This window comes from Lepisma saccharinum, chromosome 5 (genome assembly GCF_977018435.1).
Source record: "Lepisma saccharinum chromosome 5, izLepSacc3.1, whole genome shotgun sequence".
Lineage (NCBI taxonomy): Eukaryota > Metazoa > Arthropoda > Insecta > Zygentoma > Lepismatidae > Lepisma > Lepisma saccharinum.
In genome coordinates this window covers 74,637,727-74,656,099 of record NC_139233.1, presented here as the reverse complement: position 1 = coordinate 74,656,099, position 18,373 = coordinate 74,637,727, and the positions used below count along the sequence as shown (strand labels likewise).

Sequence of the window (18,373 nt, the reverse complement as noted above, 5' to 3'; positions counted from 1 at the left end):
ATACATAGCATGGCAGCTTTCTGTGTTTTCAACCTGGTCTCTGTATGCAAAATATTTATTTTTGGATCTAATTAAACTTTTTGTGCATTATTATGATTTATCTAAACTATAATTAGCAAAAAATATTGGCTTCATGCCCCACGTCTGCAATTAATTAATTCTGTTTAATTATGAGAAAGACATATTCTTTATACAGAAATTGTAATATATACACCAAAATATGTGAGGTAGCTGACAGTAAACACTTGACACAAATAAGACATTGTTTCAATATTTTGTGGTCTTGCTGCATGATCACGAAGTAGAAACACAGACTATTGAAGATGGAGTCGGTACATCAGTGTCGACAGAAAGAAGAGAGAGATAATGGGCATTGACGTGAAGGTGCTTTGCCAGTGTTTACTGCATGTTAGGGGGTGGGTGAAGTTCAGGAGTGCAGGAAAGAAGGTGGGAGCATTTATTGGGTGGCTAGGTTGAGTTCAAGGGGGTATATAGTGGCATGCATAGCTGATATGTGGGCCCTTTCCCAGTGCCTGTGGGAAGAGGTGTCTGTGCATGGGGGGTAATAAGTGGATAATGGCCACACAGAAACAGCTGTTAAACGTGGTGTTATGGTTGTTGGTGTGGGTGGTGACAGTGACGTTGGATTTTGGGTTGAAGAACGGTGGTTAATGATTCCGAGATTCAAGGAGGTAGAGGTTTCACCAAGGTAGAAGTTACCACAGATTTGGCAGATGAGGGTGTATATAAGGTTAAGAGTGACAGGTGTCCTTCGGGTGAAGGGTGAACTCACCAGCAGTGGTAGGGATCTGGAGTGTGGGTGAGGTGATGAATATGGGACAGGTCTTACCTGGGTTTGGTGCACTTGTTGGCTGGGGTGTGTGGAGTGGGAGGGGTTGGTGTATTTTGGACCAAGATGTTCTTGAGGTTGGGTGGGTGATTGAAGACGACCCCATGTTTGTTCACAACAAAGTCCACTGCAGTCCAAATGGTTACATATAGTAATTAAGGATTTCAATGGACCTTCATGGAACATTCAAAGATTTATATCACATTGGTAGAATATCCGTTGTCAGCAAGGGCACCAAAAACTACAGCTTGTAGATTACATCTGGCCCACTAAAATGTTTTATGTGGGCCCACTTTTAAAAGCTTTTTATAATATTTTGAGGCACTCTCTTTAGTGTGCAAGTAAATTTAAGATCTGCAACCAAATGATTAATTAGCCTCACTGGCCCTGAAAAAGTTTGAGTGAGTTATCAGTACTGGAAAATCATGTATATTGGCACATATCTGTCCATCCCCACTTCATACTCTAATTGTAGTCCAATATTAACTTTTATAAAATGCAGAGCATTGCAGTTAATTTGTGTAACTTAAACTGTGAACTGATCTTTGCTGCTCTGGAACTAGATATCTGTGATTCCAGCAGAATCATGCTAACCAAGGATTAACATATGTTATTTATATTGCACGTTTATAAATGTAAAGAGAACAAAGATTTCTTCAATATCTCTCCCAGTTCCTGTATGGAAAAAATAAAACTTACTCAATTAAACAAAAGCAAATAATTCAATGAAACTAAGTATTGTGGCTAACTAAAGTCCAAATAATACCTAGAGCCTAAAATAATATTTTGAATGCAGAGATATAGTTCAAATCCTAGAATGCAGTATACTAAATACTGTTGTCCAACTGGACAGATTTGATATCACTGATTTATCCACACAACCCTAACACCCGCAAAATTTCCTGAAAAACCCAAAAATATGGTCATTTTGGCACTAAATTTGCCCTTACATCCATTTAAAAACAACCTTATACTCTCTAGATGGAACATTCTGGATAAACTCCAGTTGGACATGATGTTTATTATGTACTTTTCAACATCAAATAACCTTAATTAACATGTAAAATTTGACTTCCTTACTAATATAACAGGCTTAACAATATAATAATTCAATGTACTAGGGACGTTCAATATATAAGTTTCCCTGTGCTATAAAATATTGTATAAAGCAATGCCATTAAAAAGAAGCACATGGTTGACAAGCGCCATCCTTCGTCTACAAGGAACAACAATCAATTCATTATCAGACGTGAAGGCACATGCACTCAAGGGCGAAAAGTAAATGCTTGTTCGGAAAACGCGGGCTCGCGTCATAAGGAGTTCAGAAGCATGGATGGTGCATGCATGTTGGAAAGCTGGAGTTAAGGGCACTAAGGGCGTTCTGCTTATGGACTTTTTGGAACGAGGAAGAACAATTAATGCTGACCGTTATTGTCAAACATTGGATAAACTGAAAAACGCAATTGGACATAAGCGACCAGGTCTCCTGTCAGCTGGTGTCATTCTTCTTGACGATGATGTTCGCACCCACTCAGCAGTGCAAACACAACACAAAATTGAAGAATTGGGGTGGGAAAGGGCTGCCTCACCCTCCATACAGCCGAGTGATTTCCATCTTTTTCCGGTGTTAAAGTCTGAATTGCAAGGTTACCGTTTCGAAACAGATGAAGAAGTGAAGCGGAATGTGAGAATAGTGCTCAATAGCCAGAGCCCTGATTTTCTTGCAAAGGGTATGGACAAATTGGTGCAATGGTGAGACAAATGCCTGAATCTCTATGGGGATTATGTGGAGAAGTGAAGAAGGATCCTCCTCCACATGTATGTATAGTTTTCTAATGTATCTTAAAAATATTCTTTTTTACAGCATAGGGAAACATATATATTGAACGACCCACGTATAAAATATTGAATAGTTGAAGGTACACTCCTTGCTTGCCCATAGCTGGACATGATGGCAAAATTATTGTAATGCATATTCCTATCCATAAAAAAAGAAGCATGGATGAAAATTTGACAAGAATATGCTTCCTTCAATATTGCCATCATCCAGCTAATTCATAATTTGGAAATGAGAGACGACGTAGTAGATAAATACAGAGTAAATAGTACTAACTTTTTCCGTGAAACTGTTTCATTTGTAGTTCTATTAATTTCAGTGGCTACTGCCACCGTTGTCGGAACTTGTTGCACTGTTGCTTGTTGTTGTTGTTGTTGTTGTGTTGTTGTTCCAATGAGGATGGTGGCAGTGGCCACTGAAATTAATAGAACTACAAATGAAACAGTTTCGCGGAAAAAGTGAGTACTATTTTCTCGGTATTTATCCAACTAATTGTTTCAAAGTTGACCAATAGTATCAGTCTGATAATAGATGCTTTTGTATTCTGCATAAGCATCCCAATGATTAAATAACTGCCAACTATGTAACAATAACAATAAAATTCAAGAATAATTAATACTGCAACTCACTTCTGGCTGGAAACTGTTGTGATTTCTGGGAAAGAGAGTTCCAGAAGGACCTGCTCCTGGTCATCAACCACATAAACTCCTGTCCAGTTGACTGCTATTATTACATCATTCTTTGGCAAGTTGGGACCTGAAACATACACACACACAAATTTAGTGTTTAGCAAGATGTACTAGTTTTCATAATGAAATATTTTTCATGATAAAACATTCAATCTATGTATCAAACCCAAAAATAACTATTTGCTGCAAATAACAATGTTAAAGAAACAAAAATTTGACAGTTCTCTTACTTTATTATTCCTTCCTGTTAAGAAGCAATTTTTATACATACAGAGGAGCCTAGATTTTATGGTTTCCAGGTAGCCAAAATTATAAAGAACTTGAAAAGCAGTAAAACGTACAATTTGGAAAACAATTAATAACATGATACTCTATGGGGGGCCATGAGGATTGGATATATAATAAGGAAAAATGCAGAATCCAGGAATGAAAAATTCAGGTTCGATAATTTGAAAGGAATAGATAAGTATTATCCAAGGTTCACTATGTGTATCAACCCCACCCTGAGGAACTTATGAGAAAACTTTGTGCACACTACTGAGCAAAAAGTAAGTTTTAAAGCATTTTTCATTTATATTTCAAAATGAAATTTAAAATACATATATTATAGTGGAACCTACGTTTACATTTCAGGGAATCAACATGAAAATCTTAAAATGCAGGAAAATGTAAAATCTTGGCAAATTTTATAATATATAGCTTTATTGGGACTGTACAGATTGAATGTATAATGCAGGAAATGTAAAATTCAGAAAGGTAAATCTGAATTAAGATCATTGAAATAGCCTAAGTGGTATAGTAAAAAAAGTAAAAAAAAAAGAAAAAGTAAAGTGCTCCCCTGTGCTTTGCACCACACCATGAAGGCATATAGGGGATGTAGAGTTAGGGCCCCACACTTTCTTGATAATGGCACCACACCCCTGGCCACCTTTATCCCCCAGACTTTCCTCCAGGTACCCACTTGATAAAAGGCTGGGTGGAAAAAATACTGGTTTTGCCCTGCCAGTGGTGTAGTGATAAGCAAAAATATACAGCATAGCCACCAGTTCCAGATTTGAATCTCCAGTAAGGATTCTTTGTGATTTTTTCTGTCCTGTGTAATTCATTGTGCCATGAATGCAAATGGAAAGAGGGGGGCATTGAGGTAGGACCCGGTGCATTCTCAATCTTTGCTATACTGGAGCTGATGTGATCGGTAGCATGCTCAAACTATGATTATCTCCTAGGGCTAGCACTAGATAAGCCACTTTACTAAACTAAAGTACAGTACAGTTAAAAAGACTTTTTTAAAAATAATAAGATGATTACTCTTCAATTATCATTGATTACTTCCATTTATGCATTATGATTACAATCCACTTTATTTCTACCTTATCAAACATAACACTCTTCACTGTCTAGATCTTAATGTGTAAAAGAAAAATGTTACAAACTACTGTCAATGACGGTACTGAACCAAAGTACTAGACTAATAAATTAACATTAGTTTAGCAGAAATGAAAATAATGCAATCCTTCAAAAAACATTTTTGAAATAAAGTAAAACTAAAGTGATCATCAAAAATAATAAAGTAAATTTATTTACTTTGGTATTGGATTAGACTTCTATAATAATTAAATGTACATAAAGACTTGCTACTTTTCATTTATGTATTTGCCACATATATATTATTTCTATTACACAATATGCCAACTAAATCAAACAGTTGTCCAGTGGAGGCACATGGTGGTTCGGATCCCACTTTAAAACTGTAGGCCTAGTCACGATTGCATAAAGTGGACTTAAAAACAAGAACAACTCAACTCAAACAGTTGTCATAAGGTGAGCAAACTAGGATTATTCTATAGTTTTTGAAATAAGCACATGTAATGTCTAGATTATCCTTTTCTTCTTTTTTATTAGAATGAACTTTCTCAGTTACAATATCGATTCAAGAACTTAACCTTTAGCGGATAACCAGTTTCAAATGAAACCACCCAATTTATGGCATTCCGGACAGCTGGTTTAAATCAAACTTGCTGCCACATTGAGGTGGTTAACTCATCATACCTTGAAAACTGCAGATAATTCAGTTGTTGTTTTTTTGTGTGCGACATACTCGAATTACAAAACAAAATACAGTGGAGCCTCGATTTTATGTTTTTCAGAGGACCAAGCTAAAAAAAAAACAACTTAAAATGCGACAAAATGTAAAATCAAAGAAAATTTTATAACATTTTGCTACGTTGAGACCATCAAGATTGAATGTATAATGTGGGAAAATGTAAAATCGGGGTTCCAGATTGTATTCATTGTTACTATTATTAACAAGTGCAAATTGAAAATATCAGTTTTCCCTCTGGGTATTATGGGATAGATATTATAAAAATGTAATATAACTCTTCAACCACAGCTTTTTGCTGATATATTTCACTTTTACATGTAATAATGAGAACAAAAGAACACTTTAACAATGTGCAACAATTAGGGGTCTAAGGGGAAATTCACAATGTTAAAAATTTCCAGCATATTATGACTTGCAAAAATGTTGCATAATTTCATTTCTTTTTCAAAATGGGGGGGGGGGGGGACAGGCATTACATGACCTCAAAGAGTGGACTTTTGTGCTTCCCAGCAAATTTGGTTCATCTAAGCTTCCATAGGGTTGACGCTAGAAGCAATTTTATAGATTTTTTTTGGTAAGTTGGCAACACTGCCACTTTTATACATTGTTATTATTTCCCCAAGAAGTATCAGCCTATTTTCAACAAAATTTTTCATGGTTGTAGGAATGTACCACTGCTACATACTACATTTTTCATTCACATTGGTTTGCGTCATAGCCTTGTAATCAAGGGGTCCTGGGTTCAATACCCGGTGGAGGCGCATAGTGGTTCAGATCCCACTTTAAACTGTAGGTACAGTCCCGATTAGCCTTACTGGGCATAAAGTGGACTTAAAACACCAAATCAATCAATCATTCACATTGGTCTACACATGAGTGAGGCTCCCATCCCCTAAAGGTTAAATTTGATTGTAACATGATACATATTCATATTTTAATCATTATAAATTCACTGTTTCTTGCAGGAAAAACTTGGTTACTTTCCCTCGATTTCAAGAACAGATGTGCTACTTTCTTACTTGTAAATTTCTTGGCAAGAACACGAAAAGTAGGGTGTACAGCTTAACCAAGATGAGAAAACTATGTGGAACTGTCATTGAATTTTCAACCGCACAGAGCAGAGGGAGAGTAGGTAATTTGATGAACTGTTTACCACGTAATTCTGCCATTGTATTGCCAAAATGTGCAGCATTCTTCAACACATCACCACCACCTTTATTCAGTGCCCAGTGCTTGTATCATCATTAAGGAGAAAACCATACTCAGCGAAAGTAGATATAATGTTGAACATTGTTGAAGTCTTTGAAAATGAAGCAAGGGAAGAAAACTTTACATATGGCAATATGGGGAGACTCAGACACAAAGGAGAAAACAGATGATTATCCACTTTAGTTTGAGAGTTTCTTCTTATCTTGGTTGAACTGTTCAGGAGCTTTCTGAGTTAAGTGATAAACAACAAATGACATGCAGCAGGGGGGTTTCACGCTGAAGTGATACAACCGCAAAATGCACACAGCAGTATAGGTACTTTTGCCTCAAGTCAGTAAATATGCATTCACTGCAAATACACAACCAACAGACTAAGGCAACACCATGTGTTCTTTCAGGAAAAATGGTTCAGTCTGAGTGACACAAAAAGGACAAAAAACACAAGTAGTGTGTCATGTCACTGGTGCAAACCATATACCTTCATTTCTGAAGGTTAGTTTCCAAATGATAAGGGTCACCATAGGCGTAGTTTCGTCTGTCCACTTGGAGGGGCTAACTGGGGCTAACATTATGCATGCTTTTATCCATTACGAAAATCATGGCCATCCTCCTTGGAAAACAGGTGATTCCCAGATAATCTTATCAAAAACAAATGGAATTGTGTTAATGTTGAGTGTTGCTTTTATGAAAGGAATAAACACACATTTATAGATGGTTGTAAATTTATTAAAGACCACATTTCTTCTTTTGGATAAAGAAAGTATAATTTTATTTATAATGTTATAATATTTATGGCTAATCCTGTGCTCTTAGTAATGAACAAATTATAATGCTGCAAGTCAAAGCACTGAGAAGCACTTGCGAGGAAAACTGAGTTCCGTGAAAAAACTAAGAAATTACAGAAATTAAATAATCGTCTTGTGTACGTGACCTTTTTGCTCTTTTGTGTAAATCCCTGAAGAATTCTTTGCAGTCTACTACAATTTCCCTTTCTATGTTGAATAGTGTCTCGCCTCGTGGTTGATCTTAGCCATATTTTCAGACATTTCACTGCAGACAGAGACCGTTCAGCTGTAGCCGAATGCACTGGCATACACTGTGCAATGTTCAACATTTTGTGCAACTGAAAATGAACATCTACCCAGGGTGGGATTTATTCCCCCACCCACTTGCCCCTGGCAAGTTTCGCCTATGCTTTTGGATCTTAAGAAAATGTATTCTGAACAAATGAGTTATGAAAACAAAGAATTCCAGACTATTAAAAAATTGAGAACCTCGTAACTTATTGAATTATTCACTACAGATGCGCTATTCTTGGTGTCTATGTACGCTTAAGGATAAATTTGATCTTTTACTAAAAGTATTATCATAAGCATCTGAAGAGAAGTTCAGACTTAAACAAAATATAAAAAAAGGACATACTAATCAATGGAGTGAAGGATATAGTATATAGTTGCAATTTACGTTATATATTATTAAATTATCCTCTAAAACTAGACTTTTGATTGATTGATTTGTTTTATTTTACTTCGCTCTTCTGCCACTTTTGGCTAATCGCAAAGATTTTTTTAAATGAGGATTCTCAACCGAACAACTTTTATATAACCCTGACCAGGTGACTTCAAAAGGACACTAAATATGACATTTAAAGCTGATTTTATAAGATCATTTTCATATGCATACTTTAATTTTCTATTTTAAATTTTATAGTCTAGTCTGTTTGCTCGACGCCTGACTTTTACTATTAAAAAACTCTTTAATCAAAAGGAATGATCATATTGTCATGTGAGACTTAATTTTACATGTGACATGTGTGTGACTTAATTTCACAAACAGTATGAGCAAAATGTCAAAGAATGATATTTTAATAATTTCAAATCTCCAAAAGATGATTAAGATTTCTTGCTGTTATACAACGTGTCCACGCTAGAGGGATCAAGAAATAAATGCTCGCCATTTAAAACCAGATAAGGATATTGCTGTATTTTTCATATGACAGGAAAGGGAAACTCTCCGAGATTGTGCAACGCTGTTTTCAGACAGCTACACGGTCGTGCATGCGCGTCAATAGCTTTTGTCTCGAAAGGAAGCCAGGCGCCATTCAGTAGTCGATCGCGCAGTGGAAAACATGTGGACACCGCAACAGAAAGTTCAGTGCGTGTTATGGCTAGCAGAAGAGAAATATGTTACTCGGGTTCAACGCTGTGTTCGTCGTACGTGGAATGTGGATCCACCTAGTCATAAAGCGATTCTCCAAAGGGACAGAACACTCTGAGAAACAGGTTCTTTCACTACCGCAAACCGGCAAACATGCGAAAGTGTCTGTGAATGAGGCAACAATCGAACATGTGAGAACGGCATTTGCAAGGAGTCCAAGGAAGTCTATCTGAAGAGCTAGTTCCGAACTTCAAATTCCTAGATCGACTATTCACAAGGTCTTACACAAGCGACTCCATTTGACTGCTTACAAGATCGAGCTTCATCACCACATAAAGCCAAATGATCGTCCGCTTAGGGCACATTTTGCAGCTGAAATGCTTCTGCGAATTGAAAATGACAACTCGTATCTGGACAAGATTGTTTTCTCGGATGAAGCAACCTTTCATTTATGCGGCAAAATCAATAGGCACAACTGCCGGATATGGGGTTCAGAAATTCCCCATGTTATTCAAGAACATGAGAGAGACACGCCTAAAGTGAATGTCTGGTGTGGATTGACGAGGAACTCTGTCATTGGACCATTCTTCTTCTTAGAGGCTACAGTCACAGGACATGTGTATCTGGACATGTTGCAGAACTTCGCCATAGACCAATTTCCCCCAGGATCGATTTTCCAGCAAGATGGAGCACCGGCCCATTATCATCGACAGGTGCGTGACTTCTTGGATGAACGTTTCCCCAATATGTGGATCGGAAGAGAAGGACCCCTTGCCTGGCCACCCAGGTCACCCGATTTGACCCCTTTGGATTTTTTTTCTGGGGATATGTTAAGGACGTTGTTTATCAAGGAGACAGACCAAGAAATTTGCAGGAACTGAGGGGCCGCATCACAAATGCAGTAGCACTTGTGACTCCCCAAATGCTAGAGAACACTTGGCGGGAAGATGAATACCATTTAGATGTGTGCAGAGCCACCAAAGGTGCACATATCGAGTTGCATTGAACATCATCTGAAACTCTGTGAGTTTTGTATCAAGTAAAAGTAAAAATTTATGTTACCAATACATTCTGTTCACTAGAAATTATCACTTATTTCTCGATCCCTCTAGCGTGGACACCCTGTATAACCAGCACAAGCATGTATCCTTCCATGATAATCTTCCCGTGGGTTACTGGAAACAACAAATAAGCTTCTTCTTACCTCCAAGAAGAATAAATATATCCTGAAACTGTAAGATGTACCCGATATTCCTTGAGCAGCATCATTAGAAGCATGGACGTCCACAGGATTTTTTACGGGAGGGGAGCAAAGAAGGCATATTTCACCCCCCCCCCTAATAGTGATGCCCCCTCAAAAAAACACTGCTTCATTCTGAAATTATCATGTTCTTTCAAGGCCCTTATAATACGTAATTAACATAAATTACTGTGACTGAAATGAAATTATGTGTGGAATATATACTCTTTAGGTGGACCCTCATCTTCCAGGGGAAGCGTGTCCACTGCAACCTTTCCGAGCATCCATAGAAGATTCGCCCATCACTAGAGTTGAATACAACTTTCAAGTGCATCGCCCTTGCATAATAGAAAATTCCCGCGCATCTGCATACCTATTCGTGATGTGGTGCAACGGTCACAAATGACTTGGAAAGGAACGATTCCACTAATGAACTCTAACTATCATTTTAATAAAGTGATTGCGAGTAATTGAGTTGCTTCTACATGATCGCAACACATTCACATGACATTCAAGTGTACATATTTAAATGACCCGTACGCAATGCACAGATCCACAGGAACTAACTTAACTTTTTTGTTCTGATGCCTTTTCCCCATCAGAACTGTAATTCTATTCAAGAATCTACAATGAATTGTTATTTTTATTTTTAAGTCCAATTTATGCACATAGAAGCTAACCAGGAATGGACTTACAGTTTAAAATGGAATCCGAACCGCTGTGCAATGTGCCTCCACCAGGTTAACCAGAGACCCCTTGATTACAAGGCCATGTCTCAACAATGATGGCTATTTTTGATGTAAAGAAAAACTCAGGAAGTCACTGTTAATAGACTCCACTTATGTTAACACTGTATGCCAAGCCGCTATTATATTGTTTGAAAGCAACAACAAAGCAACATTATTATTTACCATGCGCTCGAAGGTGAAATATCAATAGAAATAACTGTGATATATGTTCTTTGAAATCTTGTCCATACATTTGTCCATAAAATGCACAATGACTTCACCTTTAGAGAATAAATCGCATCCTGCATATATCTTCGGTTGTATATTGCCTGCATTAAAACACAATTTGAAATTCTTTCCTTAAGTGTGACTGGCATGGCGCCACTCGTGGAAATGAGAGATTTGCAATGTCGAAACGGCGACAAGATGCCACTCGTGGAACTGAAAATCATAATTTTGGAACAGGCTTTTTCATAAATAATAGAATTATCTCTGCTCTTAAAACAGTAGAATTTATTAATGATAGGATATCATATGCAGTTTTACAGGGTAGGTGGTGTAAAATTATTTTAATAAACATACATGCACCAACGGAAGATAAAGATGATAATACTAAAGATGATTTTTATACAGTTAGAACAGGTCTTTGATAAATTTTCTCAGTATGATATGAAAATTCTGTTAGGTGACTGTAATGCACAGATTGGCAAAGAAGATACATTTAAACCCACGATTGGTAAAGAAAGTCTTCATGAATTATGTAATGATAATGGCATAAGATTGATTACTTTTGCAACCTCAAAGAATTTAATTGTGAAAAGTACCACTTTTAAACATAAAGATATCCATAAATATACCTGGTCTTCTCCAGATGGTAAAACTCATAATCAGATAGATCATATTCTCATTGATAAGAGAAGGCATACTAGTATAATTGACGTTCGTACACATAGAGGTGCTGACTGTGCCAGTGACCATTATTTAGTAATTGCTAAATTAAGAGAAAGACTCTCAGTGATAAATCATAAGCAACAAAATCTAAAAGTTATAAAATTTGATACAGGAAAGTTTGCTGATGAAAGAATTAAGAAAGATTACCAAATTAAACTGTCAAATAGATTTGAGGTTTTGCAGGATTTAAATGATGATGAAAATATAAATGAAACAGACGTAAATAAGAATTGGGAGCACATACGTAATGCAATAGAATCAGCAGCTAAAGAAACTATAGGATACCATAAACCAAGAAAAAGTAAGCCATGGTTTGATAATGAATGTCATAATCTAATAGAAATAAGAAATCAGGCTAGACTTAGGTGGTTAAATAACTCGGATGATACAAATCTAAGCAATTATAATAGAATAAACCGAGAAGTTAACCGCACGTTTAGAAGTAAAAAAAGAGATTACTTGAAAAGCAAAATTAATGAAATTGAAACAAACAGCAAAAATAAAAATATCAGAGATTTATATAAAGGTGTAAATGAATTTAGAAAGGGGTGGCAACCTAAAGTAAACTTGATAAAAGATAAAGACGGTGATTTTCTAGCTGACCCAAGCGATATTCTAAATAGATGGAAGAACTACTTTAATGATCTTTTAAATGTCCATGTAGGAGATAAATCAGAAGTAAATGAAGTACACACAGCAGAACCTTTAGTTCCAGAACCTAACTTGACTGAAGTTAAAGATGCTATTAAAAGGCTTAAGAATAACAAAGCACCTGGCATTGATTTAATACCAGCTGAGTTAATTAAAAATGGTGGAAATTCATTAATATGTCAAATTCATAAATTAATTTGTTTAATATGGAATAAAGAAGAAATCCCTCAACAGTGGAAAGAATCCATAATTGTTCCTGTGTTTAAAAAAGGTGATAAAATGAACTGCAATAATTACCGTGGAATTTCTCTACTCTCAACAACATACAAAATATTGTCTAACATTATTTTAACAAGACTAACCCCATATGCTAATGAAATTATAGATGATTATCAATGTGGATTTAAACGTAACAGATCAACTACAGATCAGATTTTTCACATCAGACAGACACTTGAAAAAAAGTGGGAATATAATCAAAATGTCCATCAGCTATTCATTGATTTCAAAAAAGCATATGATTCGGTCAAAAGAGATAAATTATATAATATATTAGTAGAGTTTGGAATACCTAAGAAGCTTGTTAGTATGATAAAAATATGCACCAGTGAAACAGAAAGTAAAATTCGTGTGGGTAATAATATGTCTGACAAATTTATAATTCATGATGGGTTAAAACAAGGAGATGCATTATCTCCATTGCTCTTTAATTTTGCCTTAGAATATGCTGTAAGGAAGGTAAAAGAAACTAAAGAAGGACTAAAATTAAATGGTGTGACTCAGTTGTTAGCATATGCAGATGATGTAGACTTACTGGGGGATGATATAAATACGATTAAGAATAATGCTAAAATATTTTTCAAAACTGCTAAAGAGATGGGTTTGGAAGTTAACAAAGAGAAAACTAAATATATGCTTACAGGCCGAAACCAAGTGTTAGGTAATAATCAAAATCTAATTATTGATAACAACTCGTTTGAACCAGTTTTCAAATTCAAATAGTTAGGAGTAATATTAACAAATGAAAATTATATTAAAGAGGAAATAAAAAGTAGGCTTAATTCAGGAAATGCATGTTACTTCTCTGTTCATAAACTTTTGTCTTCTCGTTTAATATCTAAGAAACTAAAAGTTAAAATATACAAAACAGTAATTTTGCCTGTAGTATTATATGGATGTGAAACTTGGTCCCTTACATTAAAAGAGGAACATAAATTGAGAGTATTTGAAAATAAGATCCTTAGGAAAATATTTGGACCTAAAAGGGATGAGGAGACAGGTGAGTGGAGAAGGTTACATAATTTAGAACTACATAATTTGTATTCATGTCCAGATATTATTAGAATAATTAAATCAAGAAGACTTAGGTGGGCAGGCCATGTGGCACGAATGGGAGAGGAAAGAGGAGTTTACAGGATTCTTGTTGGGAAACCAGATGGCAAGAGACCTGTAGGAAGGCCAAGACGAAGATGGAGGGACAATGTTGAGATGGACCTAAGGGAAATCGGTAGGGATGGAAAAGAGTATATAGAACTTGCTCAAGATAGGGAAAGATGGAAGGCCTGTGTTGCTGCAGCCATGAACCTTCGGGTTTAAGAAGGCTACAGAGTTAGTTAGTTAGTTAGTTTTTAAGTGTGACTGGCACACCACAAGAAAGTTTCATGATGAATTTTCTAATTTTTTGTGCAGTTTCTCTTTTCTTAATTATTTTGTGCATATGCCACATGCATTTGGGAGGGGGCTAATGTCAGGCTTTGGTAGGGCTTAGCCCCCCTAGCCCCTACCTAACTACGCCTATGTGGGTCATTTGCAACTTTGATCTGAAATCTCCCTAAGAACCTCTACGTTTAGCCAATCTTGAAGCTCTTAACATTATAACCTATGAAAAAACTTATATCATGTAATAATCATGATGAGAACTGTTTGATGAAGTTCAACCACTGTGTAAAAGAAATAATAGATAAAACAGCAAGTTTATATACACTTATTAATTTCAATATTTTTTTTTCACAAGGTGAAAGCATTGAATTGTTAAGACTACAATGTTGAAGTGCAGTTATTACACACACATTTGAGCTTTTATAGTTTATCTGTCTTTTGTAAAATAATGCAATATTTTAGTCAAGAGACAAAATGTGATTAGGTTGAATTATATGAAGTACTCACCCGAATTTCTAAAGGCTTCATAGAATCTCGAGAACAACAGTGGCCATTTGAACTTTGCATAACTAACAATGTCTTCTTTTACCCTCAAAGGAGGAACCTTTTCTTTCAGATAATAACTCTGCACAGAAAACACAAAGTACAAAAATATTAAGCAAAGCTTTATATAACAGCAAAACTTGTGTCAAAGCAACAAATGTGATAAACAAAGTGAGTAAAATTCAAGAACACAAATGAATTATAAGCAACTCATAAAAAGTTAAATGTGAAACATAAACATTCATATCTTGTGTTTAAGTGAATTAACATAAATAATAATAATAATAAATGTTATGCTGTTGCAATTAAGGTAAAACATGCTGTTACGATGAGTATAATGCATACAGAAGAGCTATGAAAATTTGAGAGCGTAATGCTGCTTACCTTTTTGTATGCCTGTATTACCAACTGGCCCCATCTATCCACAGCTTTGTCTCCACTAGTTAAGCAATAGTCAGGTATGTAATTTGGAAGAAGGTTAAATAATCTGTCTGTGTTCATGTCATTGCCATACTCAATATAATACTGTTGTGCTGCAATCATGGCAAGATCTTCTTCCTGCAAACAAATAGAAGAAATGTAATTACACAATTTTTTTGGACAGTTAGAACAAAGTTTCTTTTAACCCTTTCCCTACCACAGTCATGCATACATGTCCTTGTCTCTTGATTGCCGTATACCACAGTCACGTTGATGCGTTCACACTGGACTATACTCTACCACGGTCGCGTTATCATGTTTAATTTATTTTCTCTCTCTTTTTCCGCAGGCAGTTACTGTTGAAACATGCAAGTCGTGGAACTGATCCTACCTTCTTTGTGATTATATGGAAGTGAAAAAAACTAAAGTACTTGTTTGGGAATAGTTTCTAGTTTCTTCAAACATGGCAGACAGTGAACAGCCTAGTACATCAGGCAAGAGACTTCAGAATCCAAAAAGGGAAGGAAAGAAGAAAAAATATGTGGAGCTGGACTTTGTGCGGATGAATGCTTCTGAAAATATCGAACTCTCACTAAGCACTAAACCTCAAACATTCTAGGGAAAGTAAAGTTTATTCTTCCAGTGCTACAGTTCATTCCCTTACTTCCCCCCCCCCCCACCATCACTATCAATAAGATCATACCTGGATGTGTACAAATTTTTACTTGAACAACTGTAAGTATTGTGACGTTTTTTTTTTCTACGCATTGTATTTTCGCGTGGAAAAACGTCACAATTTCTCATTTTATTCGTACGCCTTGCATCTTGTTTGTTTTCCTTGGATTATAATTTATCATGCTAGAGGTCTCCACCGACCCCTCGCTCCGTGCTCGCTTCTCGAGCAAAAAAGCAACACCAGTTCCGATCCTGTAATCTTCGCGATAAGAACGACGTGACTTTGCGTCACGAGTGAGAGAGAGAATTTTCCGTGCGCCGCATGGTTAAGTGTGCAAGTTGCTTCACTGGCGAGACTTAACCTCCTTTTGATTTCTTGCTCTTTGCGCGCACCGTAAATTGGTTTTCTCTCTCTACGAATATTGGACATTATATCGCGAAGCAGTATTCACATCTTTCTCTGATTAGTTCTACACGTTACATGGAAAGCTGCGTTTGACGAATGTACGAAAACGGTGCCCAGTTTGATTTGGGTGTTTTCGCCCATAAGATGAATTGGTATCCATGTTGGTGACGGAATACGAATACAGAGATGTTCCTATGTGTGATGCCCATATCCTGAAGACGAGACGTGAAGGAAGCCACGATTTCCAGTGACTTACCGTCCCTGGTAGTGAGGGATTGCTGTCTGGTACTCTATGTGAAATCTAATGGAGGTATGTACAGTGTTGTTTTCTCCCTCCTTTGTGATTGCAAAAAATGCAAAGTTCGTGGACAGTGATAGATTGGAATATGTTTAATTTGACCGAATCGAAAATCTAAAGGAAGAGTGTAATTGGATTAAACGACGAATCGACGAAAACACTAGTTGTTTCAAAATCGTTATTACAGTACTTTATCTCACCATAACATCAAACTACTTTTTTGATTGCGTGTTAATAATAACGGAATGATCTTGGGGCATTTTTGCCTAAATTGTTAGCGTAAACCAAGGTGTACGCGGGCTACTTGCTATTTATAATTGCGATTTCCTAAAAATGTAAAAATAAGATTCATGCGAGATTGGCACTAATAAACAAGTAAATACTGGGAGCATCAAATAGTTATAGGGATTATAAGATTGCTTATTGTCAAAGGTAAATGGAAATGATATGTGGTAAAAGTGGTTAATATATCGATAAATTGCAATGTTTGAATTTCTTGATATGCTCAGTTTTTTTAGAAGCATCAATTAAAGGAGTTCAATTGGAACTCGTGCATGTACTAGTACACGTTAGAATTTTTGTAATTTGCGTAAATGCATGTATGTATTACTGCCATGACTAGTGACAAAAGAAAGAACCACAGTAAGAATTGTTAATGTTGTAGTTTGAGGGAAGCTCTAAAAGGATACGTAAAACTAGAATTGTACGTCATAAAACTATCCTTTTTTATATTGTTGTTATTGGAGAAATTTACTGTTTCTTGTTCATGATTGGAATAAATAAATTCGTTACTCAAAAGTATTCTTCGAAACTTTCGTACAATTCTGTGCCTCTCCTTTTGTTTATAAACTTTGCATAAAGTAAAACACTGAAATAACGAATCTAGCATTGATAACAAAAAAAGAATTAGTGTCGAAGCATGTAGTAAAGGGGTGTAGATCGTTATATGTAGTTATTTTGTTAGTGTGATAATTTTTATGAATTGCAGCACTGTGATTTTCCACGATATTTTGTGATCATTTATGTTTGCCTACAAGTCCTCTCTTGATTGGTGAATGGGGAACAATTAACCCCCGCGTTATATTTGAGTTCGCATGATAATAGGCATTGGCTCTCTTTTGAGACTGAGGGGGTAGCCCTAAAGGCTGGCCATAACCTTCAATAATTCGAATTTGTAGCTGTTGGTTGTAGCTTTACTTCAAGCTCGTGCATTAATTTGATCCCGGACCTTTTCACGCTTCCCACGAGATTAATTTATTCTATTTCTTCATGCACACAACCAGCAGGTTACAGTATATAAGATGATGTAATTCATGCTATCTATTTTTTTTATATATTATGATAAATGGATTTTACATCAAAATATTTTCCCTGGTATGGTAATGACAGCATATTAAGTACATCTCGATGGTAACATATTGAATTTTAACATGGTAGGGAAAGAGTTAAGTCAATTTTATGAACTAATATGTTATCAGAAGTAGATCTACAGTTAAAAGTATGGCTGAGCCAATATCAGCAGTATTGATTTATACTTAGTCATTGCTAATTATAAATATTTTACTGGATTATTTATTTACTTAATGTTGCAGAAGAACTGATTTAGTATCAATTAGGAATGGATCCACATCAAATTTTGGTGATACAGATAAATACAGATATTACTGATAATAACGAATATGATATAAAATTGCAAATTTTCCTTAAGAACATGAATGTTTCATTAATCTTCTTAATAAATGTATGTAACCAGGTGACTAAAATGGGTCTTGCTTTGAAAAAGAAACTGCATATTTAGACTTTTACTTTATGAAACCAGACCATACAAACTATTCATTTATATTCATAAATTAACCAAATAGCAAAATTTTGCAGATACATCAGATAGGTAAAATTATCAATAATTTACCAGCAAACATACACAGATATGCCTACATCAGCTGATGCCAATACAGT

General features: G+C 35.8%; 1 protein-coding gene across 4 annotated transcripts in view; it reads right to left on the bottom strand.

Moving 5' to 3' along the window:
- The window catches only part of LOC145987886 (myosin-VIIa), a 281,435-nt gene that overhangs the window by 37,072 nt on the left and 225,990 nt on the right, over nucleotides 1-18,373 (bottom strand). For all 4 annotated transcript variants that reach the window (XM_083122676.1, XM_083122677.1, XM_083122675.1 and 1 more), the window contains 3 exons: nucleotides 15,003-15,176; nucleotides 14,583-14,700; nucleotides 3,317-3,443 (listed from right to left, as the gene is read on the bottom strand). In XM_083122676.1, the coding sequence (XP_082978802.1) occupies nucleotides 3,317-3,443; nucleotides 14,583-14,700; nucleotides 15,003-15,176 (419 nt within the window). The remainder of the gene's footprint in view (nucleotides 1-3,316; nucleotides 3,444-14,582; nucleotides 14,701-15,002; nucleotides 15,177-18,373) is intronic.